The following is a 26,619-nucleotide window of genomic DNA, read 5'->3' on the forward strand; positions in this document are numbered from 1 at the left end:
GGCTAGTACCCCGATGCCTGCCTCGCACAGCGCCTGGCCCCATGGCGGACATAGCCAGTTGTCAATGAATGAAAGCATCCATAAATGCAGGTGTTAACAAGTGCACACATGCTCTCTTGGGCTTGGAGGAGTGCGTTGTTCTCTCGAGAGATGTGTATGACCCAGGCGACACATAGCTTTTCACTTTCTTGTGTTCCTTTATACACACAAACATGTACCGAGCACTGACTTTGTACCAGGCCCTGGGCTAGATGTAGAAGCACTGAGGTTAGCGGTGTAAAATGGTACATCACAGAGCACAGGACTTGGGGATCACACAAAACCCTGACTCCACCTCTTCCTAGCTGTGTGGCCTCAGATATGTTGCCTCCCATCTCTGAGTCTTGGTTTTCTCATCCATGAAATGGAGCCAAAACAAACCCCCTGGGGAGGGTGCGGGGATGTGCAGCTTTGCCTGGTGACTGGTGCATACAGATAGATCCCCAACAAATGGTAGCTGTCATCACCATCATCATTATTACCACCTTCTCCCTTTTGTGAAATTGTTGCTGAGTTAAAATGATTCCTCACAGTTTTCTTTTTTGCTGATTTGTGAGGTTGAAGACTGATTTCTAGAGTCTGTGTGGCTTTTTGTGGAGTCGTCCTTCTTGGGGTCCCAGCTGCTCTGACTTGAATTTCTTTTTTTGCCTTGTTCATAGGTACCTGCAGCTTTGCTGCTCCTTGGAGGAAAGGCCCATTCTTTCCGTTTTATCTCCTCGGTTTGCAGTTTCCTGACATGGTGACAGTTTGATTTGAACTTAAGGTTCCCATAGAGAACCATAGCAAGAGTCCCCTCCCTGTTTGTAAAGATGAGACACTGTGACTGCATTTGTTTTTTCCTCTTTGTTCAAAGCTCAGTAATAATGATAATAGCAGTTGCCATTTAGTGCTAAAGCTGCTAGAGTGCTAGAGTTAACGTGTGAACTCGGCCTGCTTGGCTTCAGGGTCTGTGTACTTCATGGCCAGGCTCTGCTTCTTCTGGGATTAAATAATCTTTGACAAAATATGTCACCATCATGAATGGAGCCTTTTGCTTCTTCCCTATACTGCCACAACAGGTGTCCAGTATCCCCAGGCATCAGGATTCCCAACATGTTCCCAAATGTCTCAGCCCACAAGCTAGTTGATGACCACTCACCAGGCCTTCCTGGAATCTTGTCTCTTTCCCCACAGAACCCAAGAGCTGCATCCCCAGATTCTCTGGCAGGATTCTGGGACAGCGTCCTTTGCACTTGCAGGCTCTTCAGGGTAGGATGCTTGTGTGCTGTGCGCAGCCCCAGGCCAAGACTCTGCTTGGAGCAGGGACCTGAGGACTAAAACTCACTGTCCCCTGACTCACTGAGGGACCCATGCCAACATGACAGGCTTCTGCATGATGAGGAAACCCAAGGCTAGGGCTTTTGAATCATTGGAGGACACGCAAGTGTGTGGGTGCTGAACTTGATCCCACAGGAGGGGAAAGGGATCATTAATAAACTGGAAAAATTGGAACGAGTCCGCAACTGGGAGGAGGCCTCCTCATTCACACAAACTGGAATGGTTCTCCCAAAGTCCCCTGCTGCCCAGACCGGATCAGAGTCTGTCTGCCAACATGAATACTTTCTCCCTGATGCCATTTACAGAAGTCAGTGGTGTTTGCTTTTCTATTTCTGGCTGGGAGGGTAGGTGATATAATCATGAAGTGCATGAATACATGTAAAGCATTTAAATGGTGTCTCATAGTAACATAGCAAGGGCCTGGTAGATGTTAGTTGTAATCATTGTTGTCTTTATTCTGGCTGACCCTAAGCTCAAAGGTCTCCCATCCTGAGAGAGGAAGCCTTTCAGAAAGACCTGTCCAGAACTGGCCCTGATTGGCCGTTGGTTGTCCCCCTCCCTAGAGCCCTGGCATCGGTCACCTATCTCATCCCATCCCTCCCTGGGCCTCAGTTTTCACATCTATGAGAAGAAGAATGAGCCTCTTGATCCTTGTAGTCATTTGCAGATGCAGGATGGTTAGCCCAATGGTTAGGGAGGCAGATTCTGTAGTCAGACTACCTGTAACTCCAACCCCAACTCTAACACCAGCTCTGCTCCTCATTGTCCCTATGATCTTGGGCACCTTCCTTAGCCTTTCTGCGCCTCAGTTTCCCCATTGGTAAAAGATGGATGACAGGAGGAGGCCATGGAGTTGTTGTGAGGATTCAATGAATGAATCCATGTAAGTGTTCAAACTGCATAGTCAACACCAGATAAATGGCATCTTTTAGCTGCTGTTTTAGACCTGAGAAGTTTGACTGTGTGGAGTTGGACCGTGTTACTTGTTTGGGGAGATGTGTTCCTAGATGGGAGTGGATTATTCATCTTTTTGGCCACAGACAAGACCAGAGTTAAAAGAGAGAGGTGCAGAGAGATAGTGGTGAGGGGAAGAAGTTAAAGGGCTAAAGGACTGCAGGCTGTTGGTGGTGTGACAGATGGCCTACACGGTAAGAAGTGACTAAGCGCATGGACTTTAGCATGTGCTTGTAGCGTGCTGTCCAAACAGCCCACAAACAAGTGGATGGTTAAGGGTATTAAGAAAATCACTTTGCCTTTGGATTGGGGAAATTGCAAAGTAAGGCAGCTTGCAGTTGGGTTGGGATGAAGATTTCTTTAGACAGGATGGGCAAATGGCCTGCACCATGTGTGAGAGACACCCTGAGGTGTTGGGGCATCAAGGTAGAGGCCCCCAGCCCTGTGTCAGATGGAGCAGAGCTGTGGCACCTCTGGAGCCTTCACCTGGTGGCCTGTGCTAAACTTCTGAGGCTTTGGGCAGGTCTGGCTTCCTGGTGGTACCTGGGGCTGCTTCTGGAGCCTAATAAGGCCCAGAGCTCCAGAGCCTGACCTCAGGGGCAGTGGCCTCCAGTCCCTGGTTCTGCTGCTCTGTCCTCTCTAGCTGATCTGTCTGCCTGGGAGGGGAGGCAGCTTGCTGCAGTGGGCAGAGGTGGCATCTGGAGCTGGAAAAACTTGGATTCCATTTCTGCCCCTTCCTGGATGTGTGGCCAGGGCAAGCTGGTCCCCACTGTAAGCCGCTGCCTCCTTGTCTGTCAAATAGGAACAATGGAGGGAGAGGCAGTGTGGGTAGCACACATACAAAACAGGTGACCATGCGTGCCGACACGAAGGAGAAAGGAAGTCAGCTGGGTTTGGGCACAGCCTTAACTGTTTTTGGTGGGTCTGAAGTTGGCACAGGATTGAGACTGGGGCTGGAACAGGCTACAGAATGAAAATGGTGATACTGGCATTTGAATGGCCTTTGAACTTCACACATACCTGTCTGATTGGAACCAAGAACCTTGTGAAATCATGACATTATTCTCATTTGACAGATGAGGAAACAGGCTAGAAAATGAAAATGACAAATTCAAGCTCTGCAGAATGTAGACCTGGTCCTCTGGTTAATGTATGGACCCTCTTTCCCCTCCCTGATGTTGCTGGGAAGCCGCATGTTAGAATGGAGCCTGAGGCAGAGGCAGGGAGCAGCAGGCTCTCTGGCCAAGGAGGAGCCAGAGAGACAAAACCTGCAGGCCCCAGCTGTGCGCACCCCAGTGGCAGCATTGGGTTCCCTGAACAGCCACCATGGATGGCTACAGAGGTGCACTACCATCAGCAGAGTGGAAGGAGAATCGTTGGAAGCTCCGCCCAGTGCCTGCAATCTAAAAACATGTTGGCCAGCCCCAGGAAGTCATCTGGGCTAAGAACCACCCTCAGATTCCTTGACAGGATCAGGACAACCTGAGATGATGGGGGAGAGGGGCCGGAGTAGCGCCAGGCACCTAGTAGGTGTTCAGTAAGTGCCAGCTGCTGTGATGACCCCTACCCACTGCACTGCTATTCTCCCCAGCCATCATCATTATTACCATTGCAGCGCCGCTATTCCCGTGGGGTGAGGGTGGGGTGGAGAGGAAGTGTTTGGGGAAGCAGCTCTTTCCTCTGCTGCTAGGGGAGGGGGAGGTGCAGTCGCAGGAACGTGAATTCTCTGTTCCCTCTGGGCCATTGACTGTTCTCAGAGCTCAGAGCTGTCATTTAAATGAGCAGGGTTTGAGTGTTTTTTGTTTGTGCTTAGTAAAAATGGCAAAATGGCCCAAGAAAATAATGGGCCTTGATGTGATAGCAGAGTCTTAGTGTTATTTTTAGCTTTTTGTTATGTAAAATTTGCAGCGTACAAAAGTAGAATGGTATAATGATCCCTATGTGCAGTTTTATTTCATTGCCCTAGATTAGTTTTAATCCCAGACATTTTGTTGATTTTTATATCAAGGACCTGTCTCATGGTTGGCCTCATTTCTAGCCTTGGAAAAGTTGTATCACTGGGGCGGGTGCCTAGGGCAGGCCACAGTGTCCCTTGAACAGCACTTAGCTGTGTTGGTCCAACTCGGGAACTCTGAGCTTGAAACAGTTTCCCAGCCTGGTGACCAAGTAGCTTCTGACCCATTTGGGATGCCCTGTGTCCGGAAGTGACTGGAAGAGGCTAGGCCCATGACTCCTCCATCAGACAGGGCCTTCCTGGGTCAGGGTAGGAGAACTCGCTTCTCTTCCGTCTCCCTAGGACCCCTGGAGGGCAGGGCGTGGAGTGGGCTCTCAGCCTCTCTCATCGGATCGGGGGTCTCCTGGGTGGTATTGTGGCTCTCAGCTTCAAGCTCCACAGGGTCTCCCTGTTGCCCTGGCTTTCCCCTTGCCAGGAGGTATAGCCAGGCTGCGGCCCCTGCTACCCTCCCAGACCCGTCAGCCCCTCATCTTGCTGGGCCCCTGGGTGGCCATTCAGCACTGGGGGTCCCTGGGCCTCTGCCCAGCCCTCTTTCCTTTTCCACTTCACGCAGTCTCTTCCTTCCTGGGGTTTCTGATCTGGCTCCAGCCCAGGCCCTGACATCCTGCCGCCCACCCAGCAACCCTCTCAAGGGGTCTCATGGGCACCTGTAAATCTGTAAGTTCCAAAGGGACACGTATTGCCTCCCTCTCCCCAAATTGGGTTCTCTTCCATGACTTCGTCTGATCCTCTTGGGCTTCACTTAGAGTGCCAAAGTCATCCTGGACACCTCCCGTCACCTTTACTCGCCTTTGTCATCATCACTGGGTGCCGTGCCACCCCACATTGCTGCTGGGCTTAGAGCCCGGCATGCAGCAAGTGCTGACACATTTCAGCCACTACCCTCAGTATGAATGTGTGGTTGCTACCCTAGCTCCTAGCACAGTGCTTTGTACATAGAGCGCCCCCAACCCAGCTTAGTTAAAAACAAGCCAAAGTCACACCCTAGGCATGGCCACATCCCAGCCAGGCGCCCCTCGTGCTCCCCAGGTATGGGTGCTAGTGTGGAGTCAGATGGTCTACGTTCCTTCGGACCTCTTCCTCTTTGGCCTGCTCACCTCCCTCTAGCCCCCATGGCACCATGCAGTGCAGCGAAGTGGTAACAGTCCTAAACCATGACAGTGGCAGCAGCTACTCTGTGCATTTCCTGGGTGACAGGCCCCAGGCTGAGGATTTGTGTGTGTGTTATCATATGGCCCTCACAGCAGCCCTGCTGGGTGAACAATACTCCCATTTTATGACTGAGAAACAGACACAGAGAGGCCAAGTCATTTGCCCAGGGCCACACAGCTCCTGCCTGCTGGGTACCAGACAGTTGCCAGAGAAGAGCTCTGTGTGCCAATGTTGTAGATGGGGGAAGCTGAGTGGGGTAGTGTTTCCTACCCCCAGCCTTCATTTGTCCCCAAGACCCTTTCTGTGCCCCTGCACTGGGTGCTGTGGGCAGATCGCTGACTTGCTGTGGGGCCTGGCAGCTGCTGTGCTGCAGGTCTAGGCAGCACCTGCACCAGGTCCTGCAAGGGCAGGGGGAGTTCAATGGGCAGACAGGGTGGTGGGCTCGCCCCGCAGAGGGAAGAACATGACAGGCAGGGAGGTGGCCCAGCCAGCCTCGCCCCTCCTCACGTACTGTGTGAGTCACATGGCCTTGGGTAAATTACATCACTTCTCTGTGCCTTAGTTTCTTCATCTACAAAATGGGAAGATGATATAGTACCTACTTCAAAAGGTTGCTGTTTACAACACCAAGTGTGAAGCCGAATGTAGACTGTGGACCCTAGTGATGATGATGTGTCACTGTAGTTCATGGACTGTAACAATGTGCCACTCCAGTGTGGATGTTGATAGTGGCTGTGCCTGCCTTGGGGCAGTGGGTACATGGGAACTCCATACTTTCCTTTCAGTTTTGCTGTGCACCTAAAAAAGACCAAGATTGTCTGGGCCAAGATGGCCACAGCGCAGGCCCTGGCTGGCAGGGTGGGCCATATTCTGCGCGATAGGCATCTATCTCCTTCCCTCTGCCCACACCCTGTCCAGAGCTAGCCTCCCCAGCCTGTGCCTCCAGCCTGGCTCTCCCGGGGCGTCCCTGGGGCCCAGCCTAGCTCTGTGTGCTACAGCCTGCCACAGAGAACTGCTTTATTTAAGTCCATTTGGTGTGTATGGAAATAACTAGAGGCCTCTGTATTTAATTTGGCTCAGCCAGGAAGATTTTTGGCTCTGTGTGTGTGTATATTCTGAAAAATCTTTCTCAGTGAGCCCAGGGGTTGGAAGCTTCTGGTCATCTCTGTGTACTCAGAAGCAACAAGAACTACCCTCCTTAGCCAGGGGCAAGCATCTGGCAGAGTGCAGGCTATAGGAATGGTTAATGAAGAAACTAAAGGAAGAAGGGGAGAGGGTGAGGCCATGCAGATGAGATCATGGCAAGGGAAGCAGTCTTGTAAACTTTGTGTCTTGAGACCAGGTAAGCTGTGGCAGAGGGGAAGGAAGGAGGCCTTTGGAAGCATAAAGCCCTCTACGCAGGCAGAGATGGACGTATCTGGTTTCCTGATCCTGCAGGACTTAATTTGGTGCTGGACTGGGGAATACTTCTCCTGATGTCCCTCTTTCTCTGACCTGGACAAGCCCAGCCAAGACTTGAGGAGTTGAGGGGGTTGAGCCTTCCTCTCTGGCTGATGGCACAGAACAGAAACAGCTCCACGTGGGATTTACAGTTGACAAAGTGTGTCTTCCCTCGATTCCCACGCTCCTGTTAGGCAAGCAGGGTAGAAGTGACGCCCATTGTGAAGATGAGACAACAGAAGCCCAGAGATTGGAGGGCACTTGCCTGGGGCCACTCAGCCTGGAAGTAGGGGAGCTATAGAGAGACCTGGTCTCCTGATTGCACCTAGAGCTCCCCACTACGCTCCCCAGGAACGCTTCTGGAGCCATTGGGCATTCCTCCAAACTCAGGTTGGCATTCTCACAGGTGGACGGAGGGGGCTGCCGAGGGTGGGGACAGCTTGAATTTGAACCTCAGGACATCCTCTTAGAGTCCAGTTTTGGAATAAACACCAGGTATCAGATGACTTTGAAAATTATATCCTAACCCTATGAAACTTAGGAACGAGGGCATCTGGTGAATTGAGGCTTGGTGGTTATGATGACCATGGGATTGTGAATTGTGGTCACTGTGATGATGTTAATTTGCTAGAGCCTTGTTAAAACCACACACTCACAGGACCCAGTGGAGCAGAAGGCCTTGGTGTTCCCACCGGCCATGCAGAGCTGTGGGAGTTCTTGAACCCTGCCTCTCGGGAATTGGTGTTCTAAATTAGGTTTCTTGGGAACAACTGATCCCAGGCTGTAGATCCTAGTTCTTTTCTTTGCGTTGGGCCTAGAATTTTGGTCCTGTGTAAGCATCATAGGCAAACATGGATGCTGTCAATAGGCAGGAAGAGAAGTGGTGACCCAGGTATGTGTGGGCAATAGGGAGTGATGGGGGCTGTGGCAGTGGTGGGGACTGTGGTGGTGACGGAACATGTGCTGTCTGATGGATGTGGCTGCCACCTCACTTCATCTGACTGTTATCAAGTGGGAATATGGGCCCAGGGTGGCCAGGTCCCCAAGATGAGTCAGAAACTTAGATTTTCATATAAAATCTTAAGGTGCTGAAATGTTAGTGATTCATTCTAGTTTTTGAAACACTAGGCCACAGAGAGCATGTTTTGTGGATCAAGCTGGGCCAGGGGCTGCCAGTATTGGAGACCTTGTGAACCCCCCACACAGAATCTGTCTTCCAGAGAGCTCTGTGCAGTCCGAGGTCTCCTTATGGGGAGCAGCTGGGCAGGTGCCAGGTCTCCTGACCAACTCTCCCAGGGGCGAGGCCAAGGATCCCTCACCTTAGCCCTGGCCCAGGTGGTGCTCAAGAGAATAAAGGGCTTTGCCCAGCCTCTCTCTTTAAAGGCTGCCTGTCCTGGGGTTGGCTGCAGGATTGGCGTTAGGGGATGACTTTTCCTGTTTTAGGCCTGTTGCCCTGGGTTGGGGCCCCTCTGTGGCACTGATAGTGATGCCTGTAGTGGTGACACCTCACCAGCAGAGGCCCTGGCTGGGACTGATTGTAGGGTGTTTGTATCGGCCCCCAATCCAGAGCCTCACAGCCCCCCTGCCAGCTGGCTCTCGGCCCAAGTGAAAGTGCAGGTTGCCAGCCTGTGGAGCCAGTCTGCCCCCTGCTTCCTTTCTGAGGCCCCGCCAGTGCCCGGCCCAGCCCAGCAGGCCTCCCGGGACTGTGGGAAGGTGGGGTGGGCATAGGGCAGAAGCAGCACACAGAGAGCTGAGCCCAGGGCGTCCTCAAGGGATGGAGCTGATCTCAGTATTCCAAGTTCCTTGGTGACTTGAGGCCTGTGGGACAGTGTTTTCAGTGCAGTGAGCATGTGTCTGTACGGTGGAGAAACTCACAGTTTCCATAGTCGTTTGATGTCTCCACAACCAAGCTGCAGAGCAAAGGAGGGGTGTGGACACAGCTCCACAGTCACGGGGCTCTGCCAGGCTGGGCTGCGTGTCAGCCGTGTGACTATTGAGCCCCTGTCCTCTCCAGGCTTTGGTGCTCCCACCTGTAAATGAGAGAGCAGCAGCCCTGCCGTAGGCCTGTGGAGTTGTGGAAGAAAGAGAAGACAGCCAGCCGTGCCTTGGCACCAGGGACCTGTTCTGCCCTGCTCTGTGGCTCTCCATCCTGAGCGCGGGGCATCCTGTCCTGACCCCTCTGTGTTAGGAGTGCTGGCATCTACTTCCAGGGTTGTGCAGGTACCCTAGTCACTAGCAGCATCATTCATTCATTCAGCAGATTCAGACTGAGTACCTGCCGTGTGTCCAGCCCTATTTAGGCACTGTGGAAACTTCAGTGAGGAAAACAGACAAACACTGCCCTTCCGGATCTGACCTCCTCATGGGGAGAGACAGAAATAAGAAAGCAGGATAAAAGATGGAGTCAGATATGGAGCCGTGCTGTGAGGAAACCTAACAGAAATCCGGGGAGATGGCCCCTGAGGATCCCTGTTTTCCTTCCCTCCTGCTGAGGGAGACCCCTCTCTCCCATGTTTGCCATGCAACCCCCATCAGACGCCCTGTAACATTCCCCAGGGCCTCTCCCAGCCCTGGGCTCCGGGCTGCCATTGATCCACAACCACTAAGGCCCTCGGGCTCTTTCCCATGGAAGCCCCTGAAGCTGTGAGGGGGCAGGGCAGATCTGATTCCAGGTTCTAGGGGCTGCCCTCTCATCCCCAGCCTGTCTCCTGGAACCTGCATTCTCATCTCCAAAACCCACTCACGTCCCTGGGCTCTTTGAGTGAGAGGGCCTCACAGCAGCCATGGAGGGTGGCCTGGTCCCTGCAGACTGACGGTACTCTTTATGTTTGGGAGTGAGACCTGGGCTGGGGAGGCTGGAACCACCACCTCCCTGGGGCTGGAAAGACTGCCTTTGACAGGATAAGGGCTGCCTTGGCTGTGTGGCCCTGGGTTCACAGGACATAGAGACCTTTCTTTCTGCCCTGCCTGGCTATGTGCTGATGAGAATAAGCCCTGTCTGAGGACAGGAGGTCTCTCCTGAAATAATTACCGTCTAATTAGGCATGGCATTAGCTGTTGGTGGGGCTTCCTGGAAAACTCCCACTGACTCCACTGTGAGGCCATGAAGGGGCAGCCTTGCCCCCACTGTGCAGTTAGGAAACCAAGGCTCAGAGAAGTTGGGGTTCCAACTCAAATGTTGGACTCTAGCCCAGAATGTTGCTGCCACTCCTGTCATGACAACATTAGGGTGGTAGGTGCCTGACGGAGCTGTACAGAGTGCTCGGGACCAGAGGGCAGGGGCAGTGCGAAAAACTGCATCTTCCTTCGTATGGTTGGGTGGCCTGAGAAGCCCCCTGTACCCTGACTGCTGCCCGGCTCCTCATGCCACCTGCCCATCTCGCCAGCAGCTGCTGACATATAGGGAGATGCTGAATGTTGGATCAGTAAGCAAAGCTCTAAAAATAGCCTTCCGCTTTGAAAAGTTCATTGTTCGAGTCCTATATTTTTCTACATATATAAAAGCCACTTCTGGAGGTCTGGGTGCCAGTCGTTAAAGATAATGCTGCAGCCTGAGGCGGAGCTGGGCCGGGCCTTATCTAGGCCTCAGCAGGGCAGGCCTGAGGCCAGGGCAGGGGGATGTCAGTGAGGCCGATCTCTGCCCAGGGTCCTCTTCTCTGGAGGCAACTGGACAGTCAGCCGCAGTGTCCCCCGCGGATGGAGGCCGGGCTGCCACAGCATTTCCAGGCTCTGAGGGGCCATTGGACAGGTCTGTCTACGGCGCACGGAGACTAAGAGGCATGGAGACAGCGCTGTGGGTGTGCTCCCTGCAGCCAGGCACAGGGTTGGAGGCATTCTCCGTTTCCCCCTGGCTTGCTCAAGTCAGACCTAGCTTCCTGAAATTGTCCCTGGCTGAGCCCCACCTTGCTGGGGGGATGAAGGATCAGGCCCCATCAGCAGCTGACTGGCCTCCCTCCCTGCCCCTCAGAGAACAGTGAGGCCCCAGAGGAGGGTTTCAGCCCTCTGGTGGTGTGCCCACCCACCAGCCCGACCTCTTCCTCCTGTCAGGGTCGCTGTCTGTCACCATTCATATATGCTGAGGTCTCTTCCAGCTTAAACCACGTGCCTTCTTGGAGTCCTCATCCCTCTTCTGCCACCTCCTCATCTTCTCTTCTTCCTTCTCAGCCACATCCCTCCAGTTGTCTTCAGAGGCCTGAATAGAGCGAGGGAGGGAGCCAGCGGACTTGGGGAAGGCTGCGCTGAGCAGCAGGAACAGCACCTGCACAGGTCTTGGGGTGGGAGCATTCCAGAGCGGAGAGGAACAGCCAGGAGGCCAGGGGGCTGGGCTGGAGTGGCCAGGGGGTTCAGTGGAGGGTGGCAGGAGGAATGGCTGGGTCCTGCAGAGTCTCCTGGGTCAATGGGAGGACTTGGGCTCTCAATCCCACCAAGTGAGAGGAGAATGTGGTCAGGGTTGTGTTTTAACAGGACCCCAACTGCTGGGTGGAGAGGAGTGGGGTGGGGTGGCATGTGAGGCCAGAAGAGCCTGGAGAGGCCGTGGCAGTCACACAGGGAAGAGATGAGGGCCACACAGGCTGGCAGATGCGGGATCTGTGTTGAAGGCGGAGCAGCCCGATGTGCTGACAGATGGGGAGGAGGGTCTGAGAAAGAGATGCCAAGAGTGACGCTCAGCGAGCAGCTCCAAGGACCCCAACCACACCCCACTGAGATGGCAAGGCTGTGGGGAGCTGGCCTGGTGTGGGGAGCTCAGTTTGGAGCCTGAGATTGGGCTGTCTACTAGGGCTCAAAGGGGCAGTGCCTGGGCAGCAGGATGTCTGGTTTCTTGGATTCCTCTGCAATTCCTGGATATCCTCATTTCTCCAAACCTGGGAACTAGGTAAATACAGAAACCCTCCTGACCCCTACCTTCTCCCGCTATGCCCTGTAGGGGTGACTTCTGGATTGTCCCGTTTTAGATATGGTACTCCTGGTTAGCCAGTGGAAGTCACATGGGATGTTTAGGTGGCCGTCACCTCGTGCCAGTGCTTCCTACAGATTCTTACTTTAAATCTTTCCATGTGAGGGCCACAGCCCCACCATCCCCTCTGTCCCAGGCCTTGGCAGCATCTGGAGGCTCTGAGCACGGGACTCTGAACGTCTGTGCCCGTTATGTGTGCTCCTCCAGGGCTCACTCGTTCCCTCTCTGTCCACCCTCCCTAGGTTTCCACTGGGGGTACTGCGACTGCACCCCTCCTGCTCACCACTAGGTCGTGTTCATCCGAACCCTGCCTGCCAGGGGAGGCGACCAGCGTTGCTGGGCCTCATCTAGCATGTCCTCACCCTATTGCTCTCTAGGAAGGACCTCAGGAGTCTGTAAGTCCTTTTGGTCAGCAGCCAGGCATCATTCTCCTAGAACTGCTTGCCAGGCTGTAAGGCTTTAGGCATCGGTGGGGATGCTGCCTCCCCTCAAGACCAGAGAAGGGGTATGGCTGACTGCCACTGGAACGGCCTCCCCTGGGAAAGCCCTCACTATTCCTGTCTTGCTGGCTACACCAGTTCGTTCTATTTCTCTTCTTTTACTATATATATATATATTTTTTTTTTTTTTTTTTTTTGAGATAGAGGTTCACTCTGTTGCCCAGCTGGAGTACATTCCAAGTTTCACTCTGTTACCCAGTAGTGCAATCTCAGCTCACTGCAACCTCTGCCTCCCAGGTTTAAGCAATTCTTGTGCATTAGCCTCCTGAGTAGCTCGGATTACATGCTTGTGCCGCCACACCCAGCTATTTTTTGTATTTTTAGTAGAGACAGAGTTTCATCATGTTGGCCAGGCCAGTCTCAAACACCTGAGCTCAAATGATCCATCCTCCTCGGCCTCCTAAAGTACTGGGATTACAGGCGTTCGCCACCATGCCCAGCCCTTTTATTATAATTTTAAAAAAGTTTTTTAGAGGCAGGGTCTTGTTCTGTGGCCCAGGCTGGAGTACAGTCATGTAATCATAGCTAACTGCAGCCTTGAGCTCCTTGTGCTCAAGGGATCCTCCTGTCCCAGCCTCCTGAGTAGCCAGGACTACAGGCATGAGCCACTGTTCCCAGCTATTTAAAAAAATTTTTTGGCTGGGCGCGGTGGCTCACGCCTGTAATCCCAGCACTTTGGGAGGCTGAGGCAGCAGGCAGATCACGAGGTCAGGAAATCGAGGCCATCCTGGTGAGCACTGTGAAACCCCGTCTCTACTAAAATTACAAAAATTAACTGGGCGTGGTGGTGGGCGGCTGTAGTCCCAGCTACTTGGGAGGCTGAGGCAGGAGAATGGCATGAACCCTGGGGGGCGGAGCTTGCAGTGAGCGGAGATCACACCACTGCACTCCAGCCTGGGGGACAGAGCGAGACTCTGTCTCAAAAAAAAAAAAAATTTGTAGAGATGGAGTCTCATTATGTTACCCAAGCTGGTCTTCAACTCCTGGCCTCAAGTGATCCTCCTGCCATGGCCTCCCAAAGCACCAGGACTATAGACACTTGCCATCATGCCCAGCTAATATTTTTTAAAAATGCTTTGTGGAGACAGGGTCTTGCTATGTTTCTCAGACTGATCTCAAACTCCTGGCCTCAAACAGTGTCCCACCTCAACCTCCCAAAGCGCTGGGATTGCAGGCGTGAGCCACCACAGCTGGCCAACTTTATGTCCCTTCTTTACACACTGAGTTTTCCTTTGAGGTCCATTTGTTTGTGTCCTTGCATTCTGCTCCTTGGGGCCAGGCTAGCTCTTGGAGACTACCTCCAGTCCCGAGAGCATTCCAGAGTGGGAAGGACTAGAAAAATGACATGGATTTGAATCTTGGCTCTGCTCTGTGCTCTGCAATCCTGGGCAAGGATCACAGTGGGCCCTTCCTGAGCCTCCATTTTCTCATCTGGAGAATGGGAAGAGCAGTGCTTTCTTGACAGGCTCGTTGCAGGGGTGAAATCTGTGTACTTAGCTTGTGCTGGGCTCCCCCATTGCATAGTGGCGTAGTGGGTAAGCATATGTGTGGGTGACCCACCCCCAGCCACATCAGCCCAGAAAGACTGACTTTTCCAAACCCTGCTTGAACACCTCCACTAACCCTTAAAGCAGCCCCTTCTTAAATTGCTGAACTGTTCAAAACTGCTAGCTGTCTGAAGCTCCTGCCCCTGGCCTCACAAACCCACCTGTTCTCTCTGCACCAGGACCACCCTGCGGAGACCTGGCAGGGGTGGCGGCCGCCCCTCTCTGGCTGTGCCATCCTTGCTCTTGCTCAGAGGATGTGCCCCACCCGCCCCCTAGACCCTGCCTGGCTGTGTCCCATCCCTCCCCGAGATGGGGGCATAGAGGTGAAGATAGCCCGGTGCAGAGCAAAACCATCCCCTTCCTTCTTCTGGGTGACTAACCTTGGTTAATGTGGCCTAGGCAGAGAAGAGCCACAGAAAGCCCCAAGAGGGAGCTTGTGAGGGCTGGAAATGAATTGTGCCTGCCCAGTCTAGGCTCCCTTTCTGGAAATCAGAAACCCTGAAAGCAGAGTGTAGGGGAAGCCACGAGGCCTGGAGGTGTGATGGGCATACGTACTTCAGGAGGCTGTTTTGCTCTGGCCTGTGCAGACTGCCAGGAGTCTGGCCTGAGGCTGCTGGCATGGACATTTAACCACAGACAGGCTTTCAAGATTGCCTGCTTCCTCTAGCATGGGACCCGGCCCACTCTGAAGAGGGTGGCTTTGCTGTGTGATGTGGCCACCCGCTGGCCACACATGACTAGGCTTATTTCTCTGATTTATCTCATAACCATGCACAACCCCAGGACCCCTAGGCTCTGGACCCAGCCCTGTCCAAGCTGCCAGCAGCAGCATGCTTTTCCCCTGAGCAGCTGGGCAGGAGAGGCCCTGGTGTGGGGTCAGGTCCCACACAACCCTGTCTTATACTCACAACCTTGACTGGGTGACTCAACTCTTCCATCCCTTAGTTTGTCATCTGCAGAAGGGAGCAGTCCTAGCTACCTCCCAGCGATGGTGGTTGAGTTACAGGTCATGTATTTTAAACACACCCGCCATGGCATCTTGTACCTGGCAGGTTTATGGAGAAGTTGCTGCTGTATAATTCAGACCGTGTATATCTGTGTTTGCGTATGTATATGTGTGTATGCCCCCTCCGTAAGAACTTGCATAAACACAATGGGTAAGTGTTTGGGCTCCCTGGCCAGACTGCCCATATGCCCTTGGAGATGGGTGCCACCTCTCCGTGCCTGCAGGGTATTGAGAACACTGAATGGGTTCCATAGATAGCTTAGAACATCACTAACCATATAAACATTCGCTGTTACTACCATTGTCGTTGTCGATATTGGGGGTGAACAGTAGGTCACTGCTTTCATCTTGTCCCCTCACTGGTGCCCAGAACCTCCCCTGGCTAACATTTTTCTTGAGAAAAGTCATTCATTACTTCATAGGCCATAATTAGAGACATCCGTGGCTGAGAGGCCACAGCCCCCCTGCCCTGACTCACCCCCCGGCGAGTCGGGACGTGGCATCCAACAGGTCTGGGCTGAGGGGCTGGGGTTGGACTCTCTGCCTCTCTCACCCATCCCCAGGAGCTCCCCAGTCCAGGGAACGGGCCAGTGGAGGGTCTCTGGGTCCACCCTGGGGTCAGACTCTCTAGCCTGGAGGTGGGTGTCTCGCAGAGAGGGTCCCAGCAGCAGGCAGGGTGCAGGGCAGGTGACCCTGGCTTGGGGCACTAGGCTTGTCTGCCCTTCTGCCTCCAGCTGCTGAGACTTGTAGATCAGAGAATAACCTGAGACAGTCATTGAAAATGAGCCAAGCACTTTCTTAAGGACCTCACTGTGTCAGCTCCACTAAGTCTCCACAGTCCTGTGAAGTAGATACACTAATTACCCCCATTTTAGAGGAAAGGAACCTGAGGCACAGCATTAGTTACCCCCTGTGGTCACACAGCTGGTAAGCAGTAGAGCTAGAATTTCACCCAGGAGCCTGCTTAGAACCCTTGCTTGGCAGAAAGGCCGGGTGGGGCGGGGCAGCAGGAGGAAACTCTTCAAGTTGTGTTCTCTGTTCCTGCGAGGTGTCCATTGCAACACTGTCCTGTAAGGATCTAGCGCCTCACCCAACCATGTCCCCACATAAAACTCCACATACCACCTCCATCACAGGAAAGCATGTTTGGAAAACTGGAGAAGGGAGAAGAGCTTGGTGACCTTCCAGTGATCAGCACTTGGAGTCCCTGGGCTGGGAGAGGAGGGCTGTCTGTGCCTGAGCCCGCAACGGGCTCTGGGACAGAATATGGATGCATCCACAAGCAGCTCCAGGCCCTTATGTGCTCTGTGGCCCTGTCGTGGGCTTGTCCCACCACCGGGGGCCCATCCTGGACATACAGAACTCGTCTCATGGGAAGGAGCAGGCCTCCTGCTCCGGGCCATTCCCATCTTTGCTGGAGGCCGGGGCTTTGGGGGATGCTTGGGCAGTTGTCTCCCACACTTACAGAGCAAGACTTCCCCATGGTGCAGATGGACTACACACGAGATCAGGTGATCCCCGGGGTGGGGAAGAGGGTGTGGAGTAAGGGTGGCCTTGTGGAGGAAGTGGGATTAAGCTGAGACCTCGGTGTAAAGATGGCAGACTCAGGTTGTAGGGCGCTGAGCCAGAGGCTTCCAGCCAGGATTGGAGTCCCTTGTACCACCTCTCTGACGGGTGTCTGACCTGCTGCAGCTTGCACACCTCCGATGACAGAGAACTCACCACCTCCTCAGCAGCCCTAACCACATGAGAGTGTCCTTCATCGGGTCGGGTATTGGCAGTCATAGTTCTGCCTGCAAGAGAAATCTCTAGCCTCAGCTTGTCAGCCTGTCAGAGGCTTGATGATGGGGATCACATCATCTCCCCAAGGCTGCTTTCCTCCCGGCTGTATAGCCTCAGTTCTTGATAGGAGCATACTGTTATACTGCTTCCTGGCATACCGTTATTTGGCCTTGGCAAATAGATTCCATCTCACATGCTAGCTGGGATCAGTTGTATGGAGTGCTGTGTTGGAAGGAGGCTGAAGCTTCATCTAAGCTCTTTAGGAGGGAGTCTGTGATCAATTAGCAATGTCTGCCCAGGAGGAGTGGGTGGTGCATGCATGTGTCCCAGGTCTGCCATCCCTGCCCTCAGGCTCTGGACTGTCTGTGCACTGTCTTCTGCTGTGTCTGAGAACTGTGGCGGGCAGCAGGGCTATTTTTGCTCCTGGCTTTTTATTCACGTTAGTGACTGGCTTCTTGGCCACATCATGACATCAGCTCACATTCCTCTTATAGTCCACAAAAAATCCCCAAGTCTTTTTCATAAGAAAAGTCATCAAACTAGATCTTTCCCCCATCTTGACGTTATTTCCACTGTGTGCATACAGAATTAATTTCAATCATCCCTTTGTCGATGCTTATTTAGGTTATTTCCAGATGTTTATAATCAGAAACAACACTGCTGTGAACATCCTCATATGTACTGCTGCACGCATTGGTCTTATTTCCTTTGCACAAATCTATGGAAAAGGCCTGGGCAGCAGCCACCTAACTCTCATAGAATGTTCCAGAGACTCTGAACTGCCAGGAATTTCAGGGACTTGGAACAGGTGCCTCAGCCCATTCCTTGGTCTGCATATGGCCCAGGTGTCTGAGAGATAATAAATTCAGGAGTACAGTTAAGGACTCACCCTGGTGTGTTCCCCAGTCCTGTTCAGTGGGCTGAGTTTGTGGGAGAAGCATCCCCAAGGCAACTAAAGTGGGTGGCGAGATGTCGAGTAGCTGAGCTCAGGAGGTCGGGGCAGGGATATGGGAGCCAGTCTGGCTGTTCTCTAACCCAAAATCCCACCTAGAGACTCATGTATGCTGGTAAAATGTGACTGTCACTTTATAGCCAAGCTCTGTCACTAGGGCATCTGTGTTTCTGCCCTAGAAAGGGAACGGTTGACATAGGATAGTTCTTCCTGCCCCAGGAAGAAACTGGGTAGAGCTGAGTCCTAATCAGGAAGGTGGGGCTGAGAGCCCAGAGCTTCAGAGTGTTGCTGTAGAGCAAAACATCTTCACGAGTTCAGCGAGAAAACAGTCAAGCGCCCGCATCATTTGAGTTTGATAACTTCCTGTACTGATGTATACTCCTTGCAGCAGAGTCCTAGAGTGCCCATGGCTGCATGTACTTGTCAATACTGGGCATTTTCACTTAAATTATCTTTGTGTTTATCAGTTCAGATAAACTCAGAAAAGCCTCTTTTTTAGGGTCTAATACTGCACTGCGTAGCTGCTGATTGGGGCCATCAAGAGGTGATGTCCTCTGGCTCAAAGTAGGTTCATAGCTACATGGAAAATTCCACGCTGTGCTCACTTTTGTCCACATTTGCTGAAGATCCCTGTGGTGCCACACTGGTTGCAGTAGGATCGCCCAGACATTTCTTTCTTTTGGGATGGTTTGAAGTTGGGTTTGATTTTTTTTTGGAGTGTGGAAGGGCTGCCACATTGTACAAGCTGATGCTATTCAATAGACTCGACAGGACCCGGGGACAGATTGAATGGGGATGTTTGAGTCGGGGAAGGGACTAAACTGATGACCCCTAGGACCCTGGCTCCGGGATGGAAGGGAAGACTGGGTGACTGTCAGACCTTCCCTTCCTGGAGAGGGAGGCCCGGCCTCTCCCAAGCATGTTCTGGACCTGCTGACCCAGGGCAGCCAGGAACCCAGGAATGCCCAGAGCGGAATATTGGGCTGCCACAGGCCCAGAAGGTCTGCCCCAGGGCACCACCATCGCAATCCTATCCCCAAAGATGCCCTGCCCCAGGGCCCAAAGCCACCCTGCACTACCAGCGCCAGGCACTCCCATCTCCTGCCCATCCTGAGTTCAGTGGCTGCCGCCTGATCTCTTTCCACAGCCCCGTCTGCCCCACACCGCGGCCAACTGGGAACAAAGGCCCCTCTCAAGTTCTCAGGCAGGCCTGGGCCCTCCCTCACCCCCCACCGTCAGGGAAGGATGCCCTGCTCTGCCTGCTCACAGTGGTTTCAGGCCAGGTTAGAAAGGGCTTGGTGAAGGGTGGAATTCCTTCGGACTTGAGGTGAACATTGCTCCTTCATCCTGGATCGGGGGGGCAGCACAGTGAGGGTCCCACACTCCCCTCCCTGGCAGAGCCTCCCAGCAGCTCAGCAGCAGCTCAGCAGCAGCCCATGGACCACCAAGGGGCTTCCTGCTTCAGCTCCAGGGACCTGCAGGGAAACCACCTGTCCATCTCTGTGCTTCTGTGAACCTAGGGTGATGAGACTGTTTTGAATCCTCCTCTTAGGAGTGGAGGCCTGGCTGCATCTCTTTAAGGACAAGCTGTTGTTTCCTGTCAGCCTTTTGCTTGGAAGCACAGATTTGGCCCCTGACTGAAGTATTTCCAGTCCAGGGCGTGTGTGATGTGTCCCCAGGCTGCAAAGACGAGGCGAGACAGAGGGAGGTGCACAGGCCTGGAGCAGAGGCGTGGGCTCTGGGGTCAGACAGTGTGGGATGGGCTTCCCAGCTGAGGCTGTCACTCCCCTGCAACCTGAGGCTCTGGGGCCTGAAGTCTGAGATGGAGACTCATTTGCTCCTTTTTGCAGTTGATTAGGTTGGTGAGTATTGTGAGGCGCTGCTCAAAGATTTAGCAATAGAATGGGAGCATTTTCAGATCCGTTCTCCCCCTTTCCCCCTACCAAGGCACACACACCAGGCCCAAAGGAGATTGCTGTGGGTGGGGGCTGCAGGAGAGGGAGTTGGGAGACTCTTATGATGTGGAGATCTTTTTTTTTTTTTTTCTGAGACGGAGTCTCGCTCTGTCGCCCAGGCTGGAGTGCAGTGGCCAGATCTCAGCTCACTGCAAGCTCCGCCTCCTGGGTTTACGCCATTCTCCTGCCTCAGCCTCCTGAGTAGCTGGGACTATAGGCACCCACCACCTCGCCCAGCTAGGTTTTTTTTTTTTGTATTTTTTAGTAGAGACAGAGTTTCACCGTGTTAGCCAGGATGGTCTCGATCTCCTGACCTCGTGATCTGCCCGTCTCGGCCTCCCAAAGCGCTGGGATTACAGGCTTGAGCCACCCACCCGGCCGATCTGGAGAATCTTGAAGGGTGGTGTTCCTCAGGTGGCTTGAAGGCATCGAGTCTAACCCACCGTGTTACTGATAGGGAAACTGGGGCCTTGTAGGGAGGGGCAGCCTGCCCTGATTCTCAGTCCAATGAGGGCAGAGCCAGGCAGAGAGCCCTGGGCCCCTCTCTTCATTCAGGCTCTTGCTCAGGAAGAGGCCTCTGTCATGACCCAGCTCCTGGGGAGTGGGATGGGCATCCCCTGCCTGACCCTGGAGGCTAGAGCCAGAAGTCTTGCCCTAATCTGCAGGCCGGAAAGCAGGTGACGAGATCCACAGCCCAGCCCTGGCTCACAGCAGAATTGGCAGCAAAGAGCCGCCACTCCCTACCCCCTGGGCCACTGACTATGCTCTCTGCTCCAGGCCGCCTGCGGGGGCCCCAGTCCTGTTCGGTGGGCTGGGTTTGTGGGAGAAGCATCCCCAAGGCAACTAAAGTGGGTGGCGAGATGTCGAGTAGCTGAGCTCAGGAGGTCGGGGCAGGGATATGGGAGCCAGTCTGGCTGTTCTCTAACCCAAAATCCCACCTAGAGACTCATGTATGCTGGTAAAATGTGACTGTCACTTTATAGCCAAGCTCTGTCACTAGGGCATCTGTGTTTCTGCCCTATGACGGTCACATTTTGCACTGGGCGCTGGGGTCCTGCAGGCCTCATGAGGAGCAGCAGGGACAGAAGTAGAGCAGAGCAGGGCTGGACCCGCTGCCCCAGGCTGCTGTGTGCAAGGCCTTCCATTGGTCTGAAGAAGGCACCGTGAGGGAGGATTGCAGCTGCGTGGGGTCCGTGTGCCCACCTCTCTGCTATGCCCATCTAGTGGGACCTCCAGCCCGGCCCCTGGGAGAGAGGGTCTTTCAAGGTCCTTCCAGCCCAAGGTTGAGTGATCTGACAGGGACAGGGCACCTGGCAGACTGACTGGACATTGTGTTGGAAACTGTGACGTAACTCTCTCCCTTCCCTGCTCGTCCTACACTGAGAAGCCACCTGCAGTGGAAACCAGCGTCTGCACACAGTGAAAAGGCTTGCGAGTTCTGAGTCGGGATGAGCTCGTCATCAGGGGCCCTGCTCCCCCATGGTTCTTGGAGACGCCAGAGGAATGTGTACATGTTGCAGGGACAGAAGGTGGTGAGGCGGAGGGGAACACCGGGTCTCAGGGTCCCACCACTTGGGCTTGAACTCTGACTCACCTACTTCCTACCTGGGTCACTCTGGCACCTCCTGTAGGCCTCAGTCTCCTCACCTGGAAATGGGGAGGTGATGGTTCCTCTTTGTAGACTGCTTTCAAGATTTAGAGAAAATGTATATACAGCATTGTATGAGTTTCCGGATTCGCCGTGACAAACACCACACACGGGCGCCTTCGACCACAGATGTTTATTGTCGCACAGCTCTGGAGGCTGGAAGTCAGGGATCAGGGTGTAGGCAGGGTGGGTTCCCCGACGGCCCCTCTCCTTGGCCTGCAGGTGGTCTTCTCCTCCTTGGGTCCTCGCATGCTGCTCCCTCTGTGTGCATCCATGGCCTCGTCTCCTCTGCCTAGAAAGACACCAGTCAGGCTGGATCAGGACACCCCAGTGACTTTATTTTAATGTCATCACCTCCACAAAGACCCTGCTTCCAAAACACAGTCCCGTGCTGAGGTGCTGGGGGCCAAGGCTTCAGCACACACATGTGGAGGGCACAGATCACTCACAGCAACCACCAGCGCAAGGGCTCTCCCTATGTAGGCATACAGTACAGAATCACTTTTGTTATATTGGAACTTTTTTTTTTTTGATGGAATCTCGTTCTGTCGCCCAGGCTGGAGTGCAGTGGTGCAATCTCGGCTCACTGCAGGCTCAGCTTCCCAGGTTCACGCCATTCTCCTGCCTCAACCTCCTGAGTAGCTGGGACTTCGGGCGACCGCCACCACGCCCAGCTAATTTTTTGTATTTTTTTAGTAGAGACGGGGGTTTCACCATGTTAGCCAGGATGATCTCGAACTCCTGACCTCGTGATCTGCCCACTTCGGCCTCCCAGAGTGCTGGGATTACAGGCGTGAGCCACCGCGCCTGGCGTTTTTTTAAAGTTTTTAAATTAGTGGTGTATTTAATGCAGGTGGTAGGAGAGAAAGTGACAGAACTGGCTGAGTCAGTAATTGCTGAGCACCTGCTCTGGGCTCTGGGGATGATCAGCAACCCAGTGACCAAAACTACCATCCTCAGGGAGCTGGTATTTGCATGTGGGTGATGAACAGTGAGCAAAATCAATGAGAAAGTTGTATGGGATGTCAGAGGGTGGTGTGCTTCACAGAGAAACTGAATCCGAGTGGGTGGGGTGCTGAGTGGAGGGGCTTTGCAGGGTCCTGCCAGCTGCATGTGTGGACTCAACTGTTGGGTGTGAGAAGAGTGGGCATGGGGGCTCCTCCAGGAGCATGGGGGGGTTGCGCCCCACGGCCCGGCATCGTGTTCGGGTTTCCTGCTCACCAGAAGCTTCTCGCCTCTCTCTCCTCTGCAGCGTCGAGGGCGAGGCCCCCAGCAGCGAGACTGGCACGTCCTTGGACAGCCCCTCGGCCTACCCCCAGGGCCCCTTAGTGCCTGGTTCCAGCCTGAGCCCAGATCACTACGAGCACACGTCAGTGGGAGCCTATGGGCTGTATTCGGGGCCGCCGGGGCAACAGCAGCGCACGCGGAGGCCTAAGCTGCAGCACTCAACCTCCATCCTGCGCAAGCAGGCCGAGGAGGAGGCCATCAAGCGCTCACGCTCACTCTCTGAGAGCTATGAGCTCTCCTCGGACCTGCAGGACAAGCAGGTAGGCGAGCACAGCCCCTCGGGCCACACATGCGAGCACAGGGCAACTCTGCCCACCATGTATGCCCCTACCAGGCATGGTGGCAGCTCTCTCCCATAGACTCAAGTTGGGGTGCGTGTGGGCTGAGGCTGAGGACTCTGCCCCAGTTCCAGCTCCACCTGTGGCTGCTCTCAGGCGCCTCTTGCCCCAGCTGGCTCTTGCTGGCGTGTATGAAGGACCTGGATTGTCTGGCATTCCTTCTGGGGACTTCCAGAGAGTCGTCTTCACATGAGGCCTTTGCCATGGCCCGGCTTCCACATCCTGCGTGGCCCAGATCTGGGGAACCATGATAGGTATCTGAGCCCAATGTCATCGGGACACACTGGGTATGTGGCCGGCCACTGAGGTTGTAAAGACCCAGGAGAGGGCTGAGGGAGGAAGGTCCATTGACAGCATGAACAGCACAAGCTCTGGGAAGAACCTCATCTGCGGCCAGCGAGGGGAGGCTGCTTGCCGTACCCCTCCTGGCTCCCACAATCCTGTGGGAAATCCCCCCACTGAAGACTGCACCCCTCCCCCAGGGGCCGTGGCCCTTAGAGGTGGCCCAGACCCACAGTGTGCTTAGGGCTGGGCTCGAGGGAGGACAAGAGGCAGCCTCTCAGAGTTGAACCAGGAGAGGAGAATCCTGGGGTGCAAAGGGAAGAGCGAGGACCTGAGCAGTCCCTGGGGAGGCCAAGAGCGCTTGCTTCCAAGTCCCTCCAAGTGCGTGTGCACAGTAGGTGTTGGGATCTGAGTGAATGAACAGATGGGTGAGTGAGGGAGTGAGCGAGCCAGTGCATGGACAAGCCCCATAGCAGTTTCAGGCTCCAAGAGAACCCGGGCTCCCAGGCAGCAGCTCTGCAAGCTTGCAGGGGCAGGCTGGGGAGGGCTGTCAGACTCTCCCCAGCTCCTGGGCACTGAGCTCTAGACAGCTCCTCCAGATGCCCAGGTGGCCGCCTCTGCCCCTGCTGGCCCCAGGGCCCTTTCCCATCTTCCCCAGACTCCATGCTGCAGAAGCCACCTGGCCTTCACTCCCATCCACACCCATCCTGGGGCCCTGCCCGCCCTCTGCTTGCTCCCAGATCTTCCTAGTTATCCTTTTTCTTTAAAAACAATTTTTGGGGGTTTTATTTGTTTATGTTTGCTGGGAGTATAGATTCAAGTTTCCCTGAATATGTGCTCCCCTTTTTGTCCTTTAAAGACTATAGTTCTGGGCCTGGTGTGCCCCAACTTCCTAAGGGAGTGGTGCAGATACTGCCTGGGGTTGCGGGATCATCCCCTCTCTTGACAGGGAATCCCCCATCAGCCCCCTCCTCACCTGGCTGTCGGTGCTGCCCTGCAACTTAGGCCAGGCCAACACAGTGCAGAGCAGCTTCTGTTCCCTTTATCCGTGATGCCCACATCCAAAGTGGACCATGGTTTATAGTAAGAGATGTTGGCAGCAGAGCCATTTAAACAGAGAGGAGAAAGGTTGGGACTTAATAGAGGCCTTTGAAGAGAATTATATGCTTACTGTGGGCCTAATAGGACTCCAGCTATTCATTTTCATTCCATGCATATTATCTGAACGCCCACCACACACCAGACACTGTGCTGGGTGCCCGTGACCGAGGCAAGGCCCCTGCTCTTGAGCTCCACTGTGGCACAGGAGCTGGACAGGAGCAAGTTAGCAATGCAGAGGCAGTTGACTTCCAGAAAGTGATGCAAACTCTAGGGATTCTAAAAATTGGGGAAAGAAATCGGGCGGCTATGGGAGGTGACAGCATTGGGTAAGGCTGGTTGGGAAGACCTCTCTAAGGTGACATTAGAGCTGGCTGTTCCAGGAAGAGACAACAGCTGGTGCAAAGGCTACTGAGTGTGTGTGATGGAAAGGAAGGTCCGGAAGAGGTACCAAAGAGGTGAGAGGGAGGAGGCCACATCAAGGACCACTGAGCATTCGATGCTCCACCGAGCTTCCTGGAAAACTCAGCAAAAGTGGGAATGGGACAGATTGCATGGGAATCACTAGATGAAAAAGTGAGGTGCCCGATTCCATGAGGAGTTTTAAATCTGCATAACACAGAGTCCGTTTAGTGAAAGGACCCCAAGGGCTAGCCTCCTGTGCTCTTCTGGCCCCTGGCCCACTGTGCCCTTCAGTGGCTTTCTGTCCCTGAAGCAGGAGACTTGAGTGGGTGTCAGGTACTGTCCCTGTGTCGTCAAGAAGTGACATTCTTCCCAGTTCCTCTTCTGCACTGCTCAGAAGTTCGCCTTGAAGGGACAAGTGAGGGCCGGATTGAGGAGCGCTGGCCACGGGTTCAACTCCTCTATCCAGGAACCACATGCCCTGGGCCAGCGGCTTCCCTCCCCTGAGCGTCTTGTCCTTGCTGAGAAGTAGGGTAGCGAAATCCCTCAGGAGAGCAGAAGCTGCTGTGAGATGGGATGAGGGTGTGGGGGTCCCCAGCACACATAGTAGATGGGCACATGTTAGTAGAATCCCCTCCACTGGGTCCCAGGAAACTTTTCGACCAGGCCTGGCAATAGTTCCATCCCAGAAAGAAGAATGACCCACAGTAAGTTTGGGGACGAGGAAGAGCAGCCCCAGGTCCATGTGTGGGGACCCTTGGGGGAAGAACTGCCAGGGGCTCTGGTAAACAAACGCAGAGCCCATTGCTGCCTTCCTGAAGTCCCTTCGCCCCCGATACACACAGATTTGGGCAGGAGGTCTCAGGAAAACAGGGTGGCTGCCTGGTCTGCGAGGTCCGGAGCCAGCAGGCGAGAAGGCCCTGTGGGGAGCTCTAGGCCTGAGCTGGAGGTCCTGGTGCTTGTGCTGCCCACAAAGTACAGTGAGGGAAGAAAGACTTTCCAGATCCCAGCCTCGGGTCTCTTATCAGCCCCACGGGCTTTCTAAGCTCCACTCACAACCCAAAAAATGGAAACTTTCTGCTTACAGTTGTGGAAGTGAGGTCATTTCTTGGACGACGTTCAGTAACAGGGCGAGAGAAAAAACAGACTCTGGCCTGGGATTGGAAAAGTCATTTTGATCTGCTCCCCTCAAGCCCCCCACAGCTCTTCTCCTCCACCCAGCCTGCTGGGACCATCCAAAGCCAGGCGGCATGCATGGGCATGCAAGGCCTTATGTGGCCCTGAGCCAGTCTCCCTGGTGCAGGCTGCAGCCTTCGATTTGTTGGATGTCTGTCTGGCATTGTTTCAGTTCTGCGCCTGCAGCTGCCTGCTCTCCTTGACAGACCCCTCGCTCCTCGAGTGCAAGGACCTCCATGCCTCCCATTCCACCTCCAGGTGTGGCGTGATGCCCAGCATGTAGTGGGCATCCGGGACCATACAGGCAGGTGTAGCGCTTTGCCTGGCTCCTAGCCCCACGTCACATGCCCACGCCACCCCAGCACCCCAAGAGGCCTGGCTTGGCGGAGAAGCCGATTCCTTATCTTGGCCGCAGGAATGTGTTCATTGTCCACTCAGGAGCAAGGTGCAGGGAGCGGCCCTCAGGGCCCTCCTTGGTCACGGGTGCCTCAGAAATTCAGGAGGTCTGCGTGTCCCACTGAAGCACCCGGGGTTCACCCCATCCCCTCCCTGCATGTAGCCCAGCCCTCACAGGAATGAGCCGTGCAGCCCAGACAAGCCATCAGGAATGGCGGTACTCATGAGGGAAAGCCAGCTCCAGAGCCTGGAGGCCTCTTGAGTATGTGTTGAGTCTCTTCTCTGGGCCACAATTTGCCCATCTGTAGAGCAAGGGAGCTTGGGGGCTTTACAAACTGTAAATCCCTTCCCAGAATGCAGCTGAGTGTCTTTCCAGCCCA

At 54.2% G+C, this 26,619-nt stretch overlaps 1 protein-coding gene across 6 annotated transcripts in view; it reads left to right on the forward strand.

Annotated features, from left to right (window-relative positions):
- The window catches only part of IQSEC1 (IQ motif and Sec7 domain ArfGEF 1), a 127,020-nt gene that overhangs the window by 59,930 nt on the left and 40,471 nt on the right, over window positions 1-26,619 (forward strand). For all 6 annotated transcript variants that reach the window (XM_023192667.2, XM_023192673.2, XM_023192672.3 and 3 more), the window contains exon 2: window positions 22,513-22,807. In XM_023192667.2, coding sequence (XP_023048435.1) covers window positions 22,513-22,807 — 295 coding nt within the window. The remainder of the gene's footprint in view (window positions 1-22,512; window positions 22,808-26,619) is intronic.

This window comes from Piliocolobus tephrosceles, chromosome 2 (genome assembly GCF_002776525.5).
Source record: "Piliocolobus tephrosceles isolate RC106 chromosome 2, ASM277652v3, whole genome shotgun sequence".
NCBI classification, from domain to species: Eukaryota; Metazoa; Chordata; class Mammalia; order Primates; family Cercopithecidae; genus Piliocolobus; species Piliocolobus tephrosceles.